The following is a 15,983-nucleotide window of genomic DNA, read 5'->3' on the forward strand; positions in this document are numbered from 1 at the left end:
AGTATACAATATGACTACATGTTTACTTGCCATATTTACAGTTGTCATTTATTACACATATTTGACAAAGTAAATGCTGGAAGTTTCAGAACGATGGAGTTCTAAAAATTCATGAGACTCAAATAGCTGTGGTAAAATAGCTGTTTGAAAAATTCAAACTGAAGCCTAGCTACAGGTTTGTGAAAGCTGTAGAGCTTCTGCCTAGGTTATGAAAGCTGTGGTGTTGCAGCCTAGGTTTATGAAGACTCATCTACTATCAACTGCAGAACCACTGTGGCAGCCATATTTGAAACATTTAATGAAATATATGATGATGAAATAAATTAGACCGATTTAATCAACTATGGAAATAGAAGATTTCTGAATATTTGTTATCAAATCAAATTCCAAGGGACTGAGTGAAATCACTTCGTCTGAAGAGCCATGTTGGTGTAAATCAAGGGAGACAACTCTTAAAGCCATGGAGAAGTAAATGATGAGATGCTGCCTCTAACAGCACCGAGGCCTTAAGAAAAGTGCACAATATGAGAGTCCTTAGAGGAACTGGGTGTACTAAGGATGTTTTAAACATTGTACTTGATGTAAATATGTATGGTCCTCTACAGAAGGAATATATCAGGTGATTTTGTTCATTTTCATGTGAAAGAAGTGTTAAGCCTTTCTTGTGAAATTTATGTATGTATCCAAATTGTGTTTTGTTTCTTTTCAAATGTTTTGTTGATTTGTGCATCAAAGTGCTATGCTAGTTGTGATATTTTTTTGTGGAGATTACCTTTTTTGCCGTTTCCAACGTAGTGTTTCATGTGTTGACCTTGATGTGAAATTTGCTGACCTTGACATTGTCAGTTTGAGCTTCTGTCTACAGCTCTGTCTGTTCATTATCTGCCAGCACTGGATTTAACATTTCTTCTACCCTGCTGAGCGTATCAATAGATATTTACACATTTGGAATATGTATTGGTCAGGATTAGGAGGCAATAACTTTAACAAAAGTATCTGTGACCATTGGAAATGCTGTTTTGAAGTTTCTTTTCTTCAATTTCCAACCAAAGGTGACATGGTTTTCGGTTGGAAACTTAATATTGACACAATGTCTTTTTTTGCCAGAAAATATTATGAAACTTGACTTCAGAACATTTTCACTTAAGTGTTAAACCACTCAGTGAAGGTGAACTTCTGTACCTGTTTTGGTTATGTTTATGCCAGTTTTGTTGAAAATATTCAATTCTGGAATAAAATATGTTTGAATTCAGTATGTGTTGCTTTCAAAAAAATTCATGAAGACAAAAGAAAAGATGAACGATATAAATACATGATATTCATAGGGAACAAGTTTATCAAAATCAGTTTACTTTTTTTCACATGACATTATTTTGTATCCACCAAAGAGCTTGATCATTTCCGTGTTACAGATGCATTTCATAATTATTGTTTCATGTGTAGATTGTCAATCACAGCTCATGACTTAAATAGAGCAGAGCCAATGTTTCAAGGTCAAGAATGGGCAGGAAAACATCATTGTGTCATTGAAGGCATGTGCATTCACCTGTTGACATTTTCACCCAGCTTTGACTTTATGTAATCTTTGCCTCAAAATGTTTTGAAGAGATCAAAGCATTGCCTCCTGTTTTCTGCTTGTGTTGACATTGCATTGCCGATGAACATGAAATGGGAAAATATTTCTGTGTCACTGTTGTTTGAATAAGTAAAAATACAAGATTTATGATTGTTAAATTTGTGAATAAAGAAAATTACTGATAATGGGTTATTTTGTATTTGTTTAAGAAATTGATCTCTTTGTGTGCACATGTGAGGGATGGTAATACCAGCTATATCACAGACACTTGTAGACAAGTGTAGAACAGACCAACCAGTGGGTGATAGCATGAGCATCATCCTACACTATTGAGGTACAACGACACACAGTCAACCAAGGCTGACCAGAGAATAGAATTAAGAAGCTTATAATGCAAGGCATAGGTTTCTAGGGATTCTTGGAGGTTTAGCAATGAAACTTCCTGTGGTTGTCGTGACAGGTAACAAGTGGCTTGTATTGATTAATCTGGGGCTTTGCTGTGCTTGTGTGTCATTTTATCATCCAAAACTGTTCCACAGGAGATATTGCCTGTGTGAGATCATACGATATCTCCTAGGAGATATCATTTTGACAGTAGATTTTGAACAATGCTATGACGTCATGAACTTGATGACATCACAATGCTATGACATCACTGCACTGCAAGTCTCATGGCAGAACCGTGTTCAGAGATATACATGTTTCATTGAAAACTAATGAAGAGTGATTTTGGATGATAAACATAGAATCTCACCCTCGTGTCTTCTGATATGAAATATATCAACACTGGTTGATAAAAGTAAAAATATCCTCGGCAATATACCCAAACAGCATGGATGTAAGTTGTTTGGTCAGGCCACTATCAGAATCAATGTGTACCCTCCCAGGCAGGATGAATGTTGTGAAGAGTCTACTCTCATCAGTCTGTTCCAGTGTATGTCCTGGATATTTTTGTGTGGGATACCATGCCATGACAGCTGTGTTTTGCTCACGCTGTCAATCACTTGTTTTCCTTGTCACAGTTACAGGCTGGTTCATGATAGCTTGACTTGTTGACTTCATCAACCAATGTGTACCACTACAGTCCATAAGGCTGTTATGATGAGATTATGCAACTGGTGAGTGAGTATGGTTTTACAAGGCGTTTAGCAATATTCAAGCAATATCACTGAGGGGCACACCAGAAACGGGTTTCACACATTGTACCCATGTGGGGAATCTAACCCAGGTCTTCAGCGTGAGGAGCGGATGCTTTAACCATTAGGCTACCCCCACCGCCCCTACGCAACTGGACAAGCTGCCCAGGATGAATTACCAGATAGTGTCCTGAGCGTTTGGTCAAGCTGGTCCCTGAGGGATGCATCACGTCCTGGATGGGTGTTCTCTGATGCATCATTTGTCTTTATCATGAAATGAACATATGGCAAGAATTAAGTTCTGATGTTAATGAGATTGACAACGACTCAAAATGTCACCAGATCCACAGCAACCTGCACTGATCGAACGTCAGACTTCGTGTCATGACCGATACGTCAAGACCTAGACTAACGCGTAGTCTCTGAATATATATAATTTTGATAATAACAAACAAACCAATTTAAATTGAAAAGGAGTTTAGGGATACCAGAGATTCAGAACCTTAGGAAATCTAGACTCGCTTTATTAGGGCTTTAGCATTGCAGATAGGGCTTGGCAGTAGGGAAAATAATGTGGTTCAGGGACTGTGAGACAGACTACTCAAGACCGGGACAATGCTCGTAATACTATAGTTACTGGGTTCTCTGTCCCAGACTCGATTCCCGCTTTCATATTATATAGTTATACAATTAACAGAACAATCTGGCGTGATTATATCTATCTTTGTATCTACAAACATCTTACGCCTTGTTCAGTAAAGTATATATCTTTCAGGATACCACAAGCCACGGCATCCATTAACTATGACTTGATAGTTTGAGTTTTGAAATCAACTACAGACATGAAATGCTGCATATCCATCCTTATTCTCCCGTGGTTTCAGGAACACCCACATAACCCATTACCATTATCATTAGATGTGGGGGTCCGCACTTACCTGAATCAGATCTCATATTAGTCCACATCATCGTCCACAACCACTGATCCATTACAGCCGCGTGAAGCTACAAGTGCCTGGCTTCTGAACATTTTCGAGCCTAACTGCGTTGCGTGCTAAACGGGCTTACAAAAGGCAGACAGCAGGATTGTGTGGATGAATGGACTAGTAATTTGTCCAGCCAAGACGCGTTACATCAGGAAGTCCTTTATAAACTCCCTGGCTGTAGTCAGGCATTCAAGTGGGTTTAGTAATGATGCGAATAACACTTAAATTACGCATTTTATGTACCACCTGTAATTATGGGTCGTTAATACGTTATTTGCTATCAAGGCCCCGTGGTGATAGAGTTGTATAGGCACATCAAGCCGACACACCGTCATATTACAACTGAAATAGTGTCCATTAGCCAAACTCTCACTGATTCGCATACATCTTTATAACGTACAGTAGACCGCATTTATAACGGTCTATTTTTTAATTTTTTTTGTGTGTGTCGGTTTATTTTGAGTTCCAGCGACTACTGTATAGTTTAGTCGAAATTCGTATAACGAACTACGGTTAAAACGAACTAAACTTAGTTTTAGTTCGTTATAAGCTTAGTTTATTGTGTGTTGTAGCTTTATGACATATACTGTATCACATTCGCACGAAATCTTAAAAACCTTTTATTTTATTACATAGCAACAGTTCGGCATGGAAGATGCAATGACTGTAAAGTGCAAATTAGGTTGGTTTGTTAGTTTACACCGCACTGCTAATTCGAGGGGAATAATCGCCAAGTGATCTTACCTGCCGCCATATGTTGGGATGCTGGTAACGCTACCAGCATCACCTTAGGTACAGTGACTACTGGCGAGAGATACCGATCACTCAGATGTGTAAGGGATCTTGGTGGTGAGACAGTCATTGTAAACTCACTCGTCTCCTTCCACACGTAGTAAGAGACCCGTGAAGATCCGGGCTAGAATTGATCTTCAGTAACCCATGCTTGTCTTAAGAGGCGACTAACGGGATCGGGTGGTCAGGCTCGCTGACTTGGTTGACACATGTCATCATATTCCCATTGCACAGAACGATACTCATGATGTTGATCATTTAATTTAATCAATTTTGAACATAAATATTTGTGCTTGCATATGGGAAGGAGTCGGGTCACTGATTTTGTACATGACATGCAGGGGAGTCACTTACTTTGTACATAAATATTATCGGGTGTTATTCACATTTACATTCACCGTTAAAATCATCATCCCCCAAGCCATAAATTATGAACGGTCCCTAATATACGTTGTAGCAAACCCACTTTCATTCAGTCACTCATGGAAAGCAGTAATGACTGTTCCTAGATGTTATCACCTGTCGTTTGTGTTAAGCTGTAATGCTTTGCTCGTGCCAGATTCGATCAGTTGCAAGCGTGTGAATCATTTCACCACTCCTCAGTTTTGACAAACTTTCTCTCAGTTACATTCCATTTGTCATTCGACTGTGTTGTTAGTCTTTTTCAGCTAAGCTGTTTCATTAAAAAGGTTGGATCCTTTGTAAAGTGAACATTAGGCATTGAAAACATCATCTGTATAGAAATAAAAGTGGATACAACCATGTTGAAGTTACACCCACATGTATGCCATTGTAAACGACGGGTGTTCAAATTCCGATTCAAGGTACGGTCGTGTTAACCCCTTTACAGAAAAGAAGAACTCTCTTCTAAAAACGGACAGTGCTGTATAGTTCTGAATAAAAGAATAAGTCTGTGAGTTAAGTGCAACAGTGTCCACATTAGCATGCGCATAAGCCGAACAAACCCCACCTGACGTCGCCTCACCTTCCCTGTGACCTTGCGCACATTACCGTTGTAAGGCAATGTCAATAGCGTGACGTCACACGACAACTCAACGTGGTTCGGGTCGTAGCGGCCCAAACTACATAATGTGTTCGATGTTAGACTGTTTAGAAGACTGGATTTAGTACTGTTTCAAGACACAACATCAAGTTTCGATGTGTTGTTGCAGATGGAATTCAATGCTAAAATCTGAAACACTGATTGTAAAGGTCATATGTCATAACGTTATGAATTACGATGACCAATGGTGTTTAAAATAGATCATACATTTACCTCACATGACAAGGAAAAGTGCAGAAGTCATTTTGTACTAACGCGGGGCTTGGAAACCCCACCAGTTATTGTAACAGAACGGACGCTGGTTTTAGAATTGTTCTAGAAATGTTCAAATATCCAATATGGCTACCAAAGACAAGTCTCTTCTCCAAGATGGCAATGGTGACAGTGTTAATGTCGCCGTTACTAGCGACGACGTTGGCGGAGACACAGTACAAGGTGTATTTCAATATAACTTACAAACAGGAGACAACCAATGACACGCTGTGGTATGAAAGCGACAAGGGGAGATTCGTAGATGGCGTTACGTCGACAAGGTTGGAACCTGTGACTGGTATTGTCGTCCACGTTAAGACTGATGGTTGCGACCATTACAGTATGGCAGCTCCAGGCGTGAAGTGGGTGGCTTTGGTAGCCCATGGCCAGTGCCCATTTTCAGGGATGAGAGCCAAAGCTGAGGAATACAATGCCTCCGCCATTGTTGTCTATGGTAGCGGACCTGCCTGGAAGGAGATGTATGCCGTGGAACATGACGGTTGGTAATTTGGATCTAGTTTGTATGTCTTAAGGTTTTGGTCTCATCTTGACATGTATACACATGACATACTCGTTGACTAGGTCGATGCATGGTATTATCTGTTTCGGACAGGCCGCCGTAAATGGGATATTGCCGAACACCAAGCAAATAGTAGTAGTAGTAGTAGTAGTAGTAGTAGTAGTAGTAGTAGTAGCAGCAGTAGTAGTAGTAGTAGTAGTAGCAGTAGTAGTAGTAGCAGCAGTAGTAGTAGCAGTAGTAGTAGTAATAGTAAACTGACGTACAAAAGAGAGTACACATCTGATGCTTTGGTAATGTTTATCTTGTCNAAACACAGCGTTAAAATTAGAAAAGTGTTTTGATTATGACTTACAAGTCACAAACATTGTGTACGTGTTGCAATAACACCAGATACTGTACCCAATTACAACGTTGCTAGCAAAATATTTGTTTATTTGGGAATAGTCCTGAAACACCAGGTGTGTACTTTCTTTTGTACGTCAGTATAGTAGTAGTCTGACTGACTGACTGACTGACTGACTGAGTTTGGTTTTACGCCGCTTTTAGCAATATTCCAGCAACATCACGGCGGGGGACACCAGAAATGGGTTCACACATTGTGCCCATGTGGGGATTCGAACCCGGGTCTTCGGCGTGACGAGCCAATAATATAATATATAATATAATAATTGATTTATAGGGCGCCTATTTCCAAAAGATATTGCTCAATGGCGCTATAAAGAGAAAAGATTGTAGACAATGTCTATGGAAGAGAGAGTTTGAACAGATGAGTTTTGAGGGCAATTTTGAAAGCTTTAACCACTAGGCTACCCCACCGCCCCGTATAGTAGTAGTAGTAACATCAGTAGTAGTAGAAGTAGAAGTGGTAGTGGTAGTAGTAGTAGTAGTGGTAGGTAGTAGTAGTAGTAGTAGTAGTAGTAGTAGTAGGTAGTAGTAGTAGTGGTAGTAGTAGTAGTAGTAGTAGTAGTAGTGGTAGTAGTAGTAGTAGTAGTAGTAGTAGTAGTAGTGGTAGTATACCCCTTCTTGTGATTACAGGGAGACATTTGTGTTCTGGTAGCGTCTCACCAGTGCAGAAATGGTGTTCCGGTGGAGCAGAACCATTCAATAATGTGTGCGCTTTGAAAAGAATGTTTTTGCACCCCCCAAAAATAATCGTCAAATGCATACAGCTTGTTTCAAGTAGGCTCTTCCTTTCAGAGAAAGTTGTCTTGAAGCTTTGTTTGTCACAAAATGAATTTCAAACAGAAATCTCCTCCACCCACTCCATCGCCACACTACCTGAATATGAAATGATTGGTGTCCAAATAGACTTTAGTAGTAACGTTGTGTTGAGGTTTGGGTGAGGTGAGGTGAGGTGAGATGAAATTGGGTTTAACGACGTGCTTGAGAATATTTCGCTCATATGACGACGTGCATGCGTGTGTATGTGTATGTGCGGCTGCTTGTACTAGCCCAGACTGAAGCTGGTTTTATAGTGCTAGCCCACTGAGATACCATGCCGCATGAATACCCCACTCAGACACATTATACTGACTCCGAGCCGACCAGTCCTTGTTGTACCCATTAATGCCGAGCGCCAGGCAGGGACCAACAAGTACCATATTTTAACGTCTTTTGGTATGACGCGGTCGGGGATCGAACCCGCGACCTTCCGCTCTCCGGGCGGACGCTCTAACCACTACACCACGGAGGCGGTGGAGGTTTTGGTGAAGTCTTACCTGGTAATGAGTGGTCGTGATAGCAAGCTGCAATGAGGATCAGAGAGTAAGGCTCGGTGACCACCGAGTGTGTGTCTCCGTGGTCGATGACTCGTTTTATTGCTCATGCTTTCAGTCATTAGTTTGTCTGGTTGAGGTTTGATAGTTTTCAAGATACTCCCATATAGCTGGGGTAGTGCAAGCTGTAGCATTAACGACTCTATATATGTTTAGCTATACTTTTATCAGAATGATAAACAGAAGAAAAAGACACTCTCCAGCATTTAGATTCGAAACCATGATCATAGGTTTCTGGTGCAACCAAGGGGCGCAACTCCACAGAGCGAATTTCAGACCCTTATATATATATATATATCTTGGATGTCTGTGTCCTCCTTTAGAAAAAGAAAATAAATATCCTTGAGTAACTTATGTTCAATTTTTCTCCGTGTTACAGATAGCAGGATTGTTGCTATATCTGTTCCTGAGAGCGACGGTGCTCACATCGCCGACCTGGCAGACAAAGGGCTCACCGTTATGATGTACATCGCTGTGAACAAAATAATAAGAAAAAATGACACTCATCATATTTCTGTCAATAACGACAAATACGTCGTCAACAAAACATACGTGTCTGTCTCCTTCGCCGTGATCATCCTTCTGGCCATCATCGCTGCCGCGTGTCTGTTCAAGACCAAGGTTCAGCACCCACCACGTGTATACTTTGAGAGGAGTGCCGATTGGGAGGCAATACCCGAACGAGAACGCATGCGAATTATGCATTAGAGATGCAGATTGTGCATCTTAATCTGTGAGTGAGTGAGTGAGTTCAATTTTACATGCTGTAACAATATTATTATATGTTATAATATCCCGGCGGGGTGCACCAGAAATGGGTTTCACACATTGTACCCATGTGGAGAATCGAGCCAGGATCTTCGGCGTGACGAGCGAAGGCTTTAACCACTAGGCTTCCCCGCTGACCCTATTAATCTGTGACCTGTGACCAATACGTTAGATTCTTGTGAGAAATACACTGCATGGTATGTTTGACCTTACATTAAATCAATTCCATTGATTAGATGGTGCCGGAGACCTGTGAAGGTCCGGATTAGAATCGGTCTTCAGCAACCCATGGTTGTTTTAAGAGGCGACTAACGGATCGGGTGGTCAGGCTCGCTGACTTGGTTGACACATGTCATAGTATCCCAGTTGCGTAGATCTATGTTCATGATTTCAATCAATGGATTGTCTTGTCCAGACTCGATTATTTACAGACCGCCGTCATATAGCTGGAATATTGCAGAGTGAGACGTTAAATATCAAACAAACGAAAGCTGGTGCTGGCAGTCTTGACATTTCGCTGTGGGTACATTCTCGAGACAGCATTTCGCTGTGGGTACAGTCTCCCGACAGCGACATTTTCTACCATGTCTGGAGTTCACGAATGTGTTACGCGCTGCAGTGAACTCTTACAAAAACTTGATGATTATTTTAAGATGTCTATCAATGTCACATTCCGTTTTACACGGGTTGTTGGAATATATTAGAAAGATTTTACAAATATGAACTTACATATATACCAGTTTAACATTATAGTATGGCGCTCCAGACTTATCGACATTGTGATTACTAACTACTAACCCTTCATCAGGCAGTAGGTCTATGGTAACCCAGATAAAGCTAAATATTAGTTTGGCCACAATGGCGCCAGAAATGGGTATTTTTTAAGGGGTGACATTAAGTAGTACAGTTCTACACGGTGACTACTGTAATGATATACACATGTTGTCAGACTAATAACCTGATCTCTTGAGTAAATAGTAGCGGTACAACCGTCTGTACAGTGTACGTACTTTAAATAAACAAACTTAGCCTCTCGTTCATTGAGTCGTCTTTTTGACTTTAAACCGTGCACAGCCTCAGTGGAATATGTCAACACACACACGTGCATTGCCTTGATTGCATCCGCATACAAGGTACCGTTAATAATTTATGGCTAGGGGTTGATGATTTTAAAAGGTGAGTTGTTTGTGCGCGCGTGTGTGTGTGTGTGAGTTTGCATTTTGTCCTTTTAGTCCTTCCAGAAGGAGGGTAATAAATATTGTACACATGTACTGGGGTGAGGCAGCTGCTTGGTACACACAAATATTAATTAATCATGCTTAAAATGTAAGGAAAGGTGTGTGGGTGTGGGTGTGTTTGTAATCGATGTTGTACATAACATGCAGGGGGGTCACATAGATTGTACAAAACATTTTTTATATTTCTTTTGTTGGGGGGTGGGGGTGGGTGGCATCCCCATTGCACATGCTTCTCGTTATACTTGAGTCTCTGATTAGCATGAGCGTGTATCGTTTTACGTCTATTCACTTCCTTAACATTTTCTGAAAGTTTTGCCAAATTATTTAATAATGCAGGTCTCCTTGACCAGAGGGTGCCATTTTCCCACTTTAGGGTTTGGCAACGTTCCAGCAACGCCAACACCGACAGTCACGTCGTCACTGTTGTATTTGCTTCCACAGTCAGCTGACGCGCCCTGGTATAAACATTATGTCCAAAGTGTCCACTGTTCTTACTCCCGTGTTACAATTACAACATGACCTACTCGCAACACGGAGTTGCCTCAATTCTCAACATTACCCCACGCAGGACAGGTAATCTACGATTCCAACAATCGGTAGCCAATCAGAAAAAAGCTGAAATCATAACGGCTCAATGAGAATGTATGAGCCTGACTTCACTTAGAAGGCTATAAATAACGTATAAATGATTTTGTGGCATTTGATTGGCCAGCCAAGAAAGTTTTGTTTTTGTTTTCATGTTACCATACATTGGAAAACGGTTTCCTTTTGTTTAATTACTGGCCATGATTTAAATAGTGTGTTTTTCATGAAGGTACCTGCGTGAACAGTGTCACAGAATTCGAATTTTGTTTCAACAGTTCCGTTTATGTCAAAGAATATAAGCTACCTTTGAAGGTATTGTCGTTTGACATATGTTTTATAAGACTTGATTTCAATATATATTTGGTGTGTTTTAGAAATACAACTGTAAAATCCGATGTGTTCCTCAAAGTGTTCACATCGGATATAATGTCTAAGCTTAAAGAATGAAAAAAAACCCAATTAAAGTCAGTTCTTAAATGTCCCAAAATTATCATTGGCAATATGTATAAGGAGTACTTCCAATGCCCGAATAGTTATTGCTGAAAAAGTCTTATCAGCACAGAGATTTGATGTTATTACCGTCGTAAACACTCTTACTCTGTCAACCTAAGCTCCACTATACATATCATATACATTCCTTCATATGCTACTAAGATATTCCCTAGTGGAAATTAATCAAAAGTGTAGTCTGGGGCTTGGCTGGTAATACCTAATGTCACACACCAAGATCTGGACGTGTCGTATCTTACAGAGCCATTAATCGCTGAAGCAAGCTTCTCAACATTGTGGCCTGTGTATTTAACTGTGAGCATTATCAGTGAGTTGTGAGTCTAGCTGAGCGAGGTTAAGTTCAGCGTTGGGTAGCTAAGTGGTTAAAGTGTTTTCTTGCGGCGCCTTGTTTGTGTACCTCGTCGTGGTAGTAGTCCAACTGTGTTGAACGTTATCTGTTCGGGATAGCAGAAACAGTGCTGAATTACAGAGGTCAGACCCGTGAAGATCCGGTCTTCAGGAATCGATGATTGTCGTAAGAGAAGAATAACGGGATCGGGTGGTCAGGCTCGTCAGGCTCGTATCTCAATTGCGTAGATCAATGCTCATGATGTTGATCAGTTGATTGTCTGGTCCAGACTCGACTATTTACAGACCGCCGTATAGCTGGAATACTGCTGAGTGTGGCGTTAAAAGAACAAACCAAAATAAAAAACTGACGTCGTTTGGTCCAGAAGTGACCAATTTGCTCCAATGCTGAAGACCATTGCCCTTATGTATTCAACACTACTTCTTTTTAGGAAATGTGCGCAATATAACTCTCATTTTAAAAGTTGTACGACAGTACAGTTTTGTGTGGTCCAGATTTATTATGTGTGTTGTTCGTGTATGTGATCTGTGTGCGTGCGTGCGTGCGTGCGTGTGGGATGTTGTTTTAATGAGCTGAATGTTGTGTAGGTTTGTCTGTAATATGTTGGCGAGTCGGTCTGCTTGATGGACACGCCTCGGACAATAACGTACAGTTATCTGTATAATGTATCGAGGACTTGAGAGTATGTCTCTCTACGGGTATTAAGTACAGGGTCTTACACCCGTAAATATATGAGCATACCCGTTACTAAACCTATAACAAACATGTCAGATAAACCCGCCTTTCTACACCAGATGTTGATGTATAATATGGACAATCTGTGCTTACTTGTAGCTTAAGCACGTACAAAGTTCAAGTCAAATATACACAAGAAACTTTAACGCTCTGACATAATCGATTGAGTAGCAAATATTCTGAACGATAATGACACTCACTGTGAGTTTGTGTCTACCACGGAAATATTGTTTCACAGATAAGACCGTCTGGCAGACTCAAGAGTGTAAAAAATCGTAGGTTTCTCAGAAGGATCACGAACCTGGGAGGTTTCTAACCAGGAGTCAAAATCCGTGGAATCCAGCGTTTGAAACATTGTCTTGGCTGATTCATTCAGAGTGTTGTCAGCTATGTCAGGTGTAATGCCTACTGTATAGTCCGTATGACGTGGAGTAAGTCGCAGATTACCCTTACTTATATCACAAATTATGTAAACATTTTTTTCTGAGTTGCAGTTGAAGGTCTTCCTTGTCTATGATCATCTTCAAGGTTTATCTTTAGTTTCCCTCCTCTTAGCGGTGGCATTGGGAACGTCATCATTTCCTCACGCTGGCACCGTGTCCGCTTGGAGGACTGACGCTTCAGCCCTTTCAGTTGGATGGCGTTTGTTTGTTTGTTTGTTTGGTTGGTTGTTGTTTAACGCCGCACTCAGCAATATTCCAGCTATATGGCGGCGGTCTGTAAATAATCGAGTCTGGACCAGCCAATCTAGCGATCAACAGCATGAGCATCGACCTACGCAGTTAGGATACGATAACATGTGTCAACCAGGTCAGCGAACCTGACCACCCGACCCCGTTAGTCGCCTCTTACGACAAGCATGGGTTACTGAAGATGACAGTTCTGTTGTCAGTTATGTCAGTTTTTGCTTCTTCGGAGAATGAATGCCTAGTGTAGTTACCTTGAAGTTTGCAGAAACATACTGTGCAGCTGTGTATTTGGATCAGATAAAGCATGTTAGCATGAGAAGTATTGTACTAGTATTTAAAACATACACGTTGTTGCGGAGTACTCTTAATCCTTGACAGGGAGGCTCAAAACTTTTTATAGTACGTTTAGTATGGGAGTTACGATCATCCTAGCCCTAAGATCATTTTGTGGAGCATGGTCCTAATTCAGTTAACGTAATATCACTTTACATTAGACACATTTTACCTAGCTCAATACAGAGATAACACCCCTGTACAACTGACAGGTATTATCTTATTGTACAAAGACATATTACCTACTGAAAGGTACTAGTGGTTGTATAAACAGATAATACCCAGATACAACTGACAGGTACTATACTAGCCACATAAAGAAACTGCATTGTCAAAATATTATCCCAGTTGATAAGTACGATAACAATGTCAAAGGTACATATAAACTTTAATGGAGGGATCATGAGACCATAACAAGTCGGGAGAATTTCAATTGAAAAGTCAATCACAATGACGTCACGAGTCCACAAGCGGGACAGGGGTCAAACGACCATGTCACAAGCCCAATAACGGGTATGTCCACCATCGGCATTGAGAACAGCAGTGCATCGACGACGCATAGAGCCTATCGAAGGCTTGTGGGATGTCACGCCAGATTCTCTAAAGTTCGGTTGCAAGGTCAAGGACGTTATCTGGCGGATTAGGAAGACGGCGTAGACGTCGATCCATCTCGTCCCAAACATGCTCTATCGGGGAGAGATCCGGTGAATTTGCAGGCCAAGGCAGTAAGTCAACGTTGTGGTGTTGCAAGAAATCCATAGCAACCCTTGCCGTATGAGGGCGGGCATTGTCCTGTTGGAATGTTAACCCAGGGCCATGACGTTGCAGAAAAGGAATTGCCACAGGTCGAAGAATCTGATCCCTGTAGCCCACACCAGTTAAGTTGCCCTGAACAATCACCAAAGGAGTTCTTTGGCGTGCTGTTATTCCACCCCAAATCATCACGGAACTACCACCAAAGCGATTCCTCTCCAAGACACAGGCCTGTGCATAACGTTCTCCCACGCGTCTATAGGCACGTTGACGTCCATCACTATGGGAAATGTTAAACCTGGACTCATCTGTAAAAAACAACATTTCTCCACCAAAACAAGGGTCTGCGGACATGATTTCGGCACCACATTCGGCGAGCTTGTCGATGACGTTGTGTCAGGATAGGCCGTATGGCGGGACGTCGTGGTCTGATCCCGTGATGACGTAAACGTTGTCGAACTGTGTTGGGGTGGATACGGCGAAGTCCTGGGATGGTTCGGGCAGTCATCACTGCAGTCTGAACTCTGTGGCGAAGATGGGTCACCCTTATCCATCTGTCCTGTCTTGGCGTTGTTACACGTGGACGTCCAGAACGTGGCCGATCGATGACGTCATTTGTGTTCTGGTAGCGTCTCACCAGTGCAGAAATGGTGTCCTGGTGACAGTGGAAATGTGCAGCCACTTGTCGTTGAGACATTCCCCCACGGACCATCCCAATGTCCTCATGACGTTGTGCAGACGTGAGCCTTGGCATGCTATGCGTTTCAATAGCCGTTTAATTTTTTTGAACGATCGCAAGGGCAGGGGTTGAGCTTTCCAAAGTGACAGTATTGTGTGGCATTCATTTGCTCTGTTTCTCTTTCCCGGAATGCACGTGCAACAACGTATTGCACGTCTCAAGGACGAACCCACTGACGTCACGGAACGTGGCACGTGCATGCATGTTGGATACATGTCATACATGTCACTAATCTCTGAGTTTAAATCCTTATGTGTCTACACAGGTTCGATAAATTTAGATTTTAAATTTTTGTATGCACAGTTTCTTTATGTGCCTAGTTTATATGGTGGCATATGGCACATTCGTACAACTGCCAACCGCTACCGGGATCAAAAAACAATAAACAGGTTCAATAAAGAGATAAAAAATGTTGATCAGGTGCCTTACAGGTTGCAAGATGTACAATTTGGCAATACGATTACCTCCACGTAGTACTGGCCCTCAGACTTACACTGCCGTGTACAACACAGTTATACATCTCTGTATAAACAGACGGATAAAATATTTAAACAATGTTGATGGTTAATAAATTAATTGAACGTTCTCAAATCCAAAATAATATCGTCTCCACTAAATGTGTTTCATATTTACGCCACTCCGAGTAACTGTTATCATGTCGTATCGGTTTCATGTGGGTGTGGGGCGGTGTGGTAGCCTAGTGGTTGAAATGTTCGCTCGTCACGCCGAGGACCCGGGTCCGATTCCCCACATGGGTACAATGTGTCAAGCCCATTTCTGGTGTCCCCCGCCGTGATGTTGCTGGAATATTGCTAAAAGCGGCGTAAAACAGAACTCACTCGCTCATTTACTCATGTGGGAGTACATCCCCGAGTACTGGTAGACGTTTGCCATTTTCATAAACCCTGCGAGCACTGACATAGTGCTGAAAGACCAAGTCTCATAATCGTGTTCTATCGCAGATTCGAACCACCGCCCAGTTAAACCTCAATTACTGAGCCACCTTCCCATCTCCTTGACTGCTACCAACATAAACACAAGCTGCCTTCGAGATCTTAGGTATCGTATCATATTATAAGAAGTCATCGGAAAACCGTATAAACAAACAAAGTTTCATAAATTGCACTTAAACCACCTTGATATCGTTCGCACAAATTATTCCACATTCACTCAATCAGCACGCT

At 41.5% G+C, this 15,983-nt stretch overlaps 1 protein-coding gene across 1 annotated transcript; it reads left to right on the top strand.

The window, feature by feature from the left end:
- Positions 1–5,922: 5,922 nt before the first annotated feature.
- On the top strand, positions 5,923–8,808 carry LOC124281618 (E3 ubiquitin-protein ligase RNF130-like). Its single transcript, XM_046717551.1, has 2 exons — positions 5,923–6,304; positions 8,480–8,808. The coding sequence occupies exons 1-2, from the start codon at positions 5,923–5,925 to the stop codon at positions 8,806–8,808; spliced, it is 711 nt and encodes a 236-aa protein (XP_046573507.1).
- Positions 8,809–15,983: the final 7,175 nt, after the last annotated feature.

The sequence above is a fragment of the Haliotis rubra genome, unplaced genomic scaffold, assembly GCF_003918875.1.
Source record: "Haliotis rubra isolate DU_JTF1 unplaced genomic scaffold, ASM391887v1 Scf286, whole genome shotgun sequence".
NCBI classification, from domain to species: Eukaryota; Metazoa; Mollusca; class Gastropoda; order Lepetellida; family Haliotidae; genus Haliotis; species Haliotis rubra.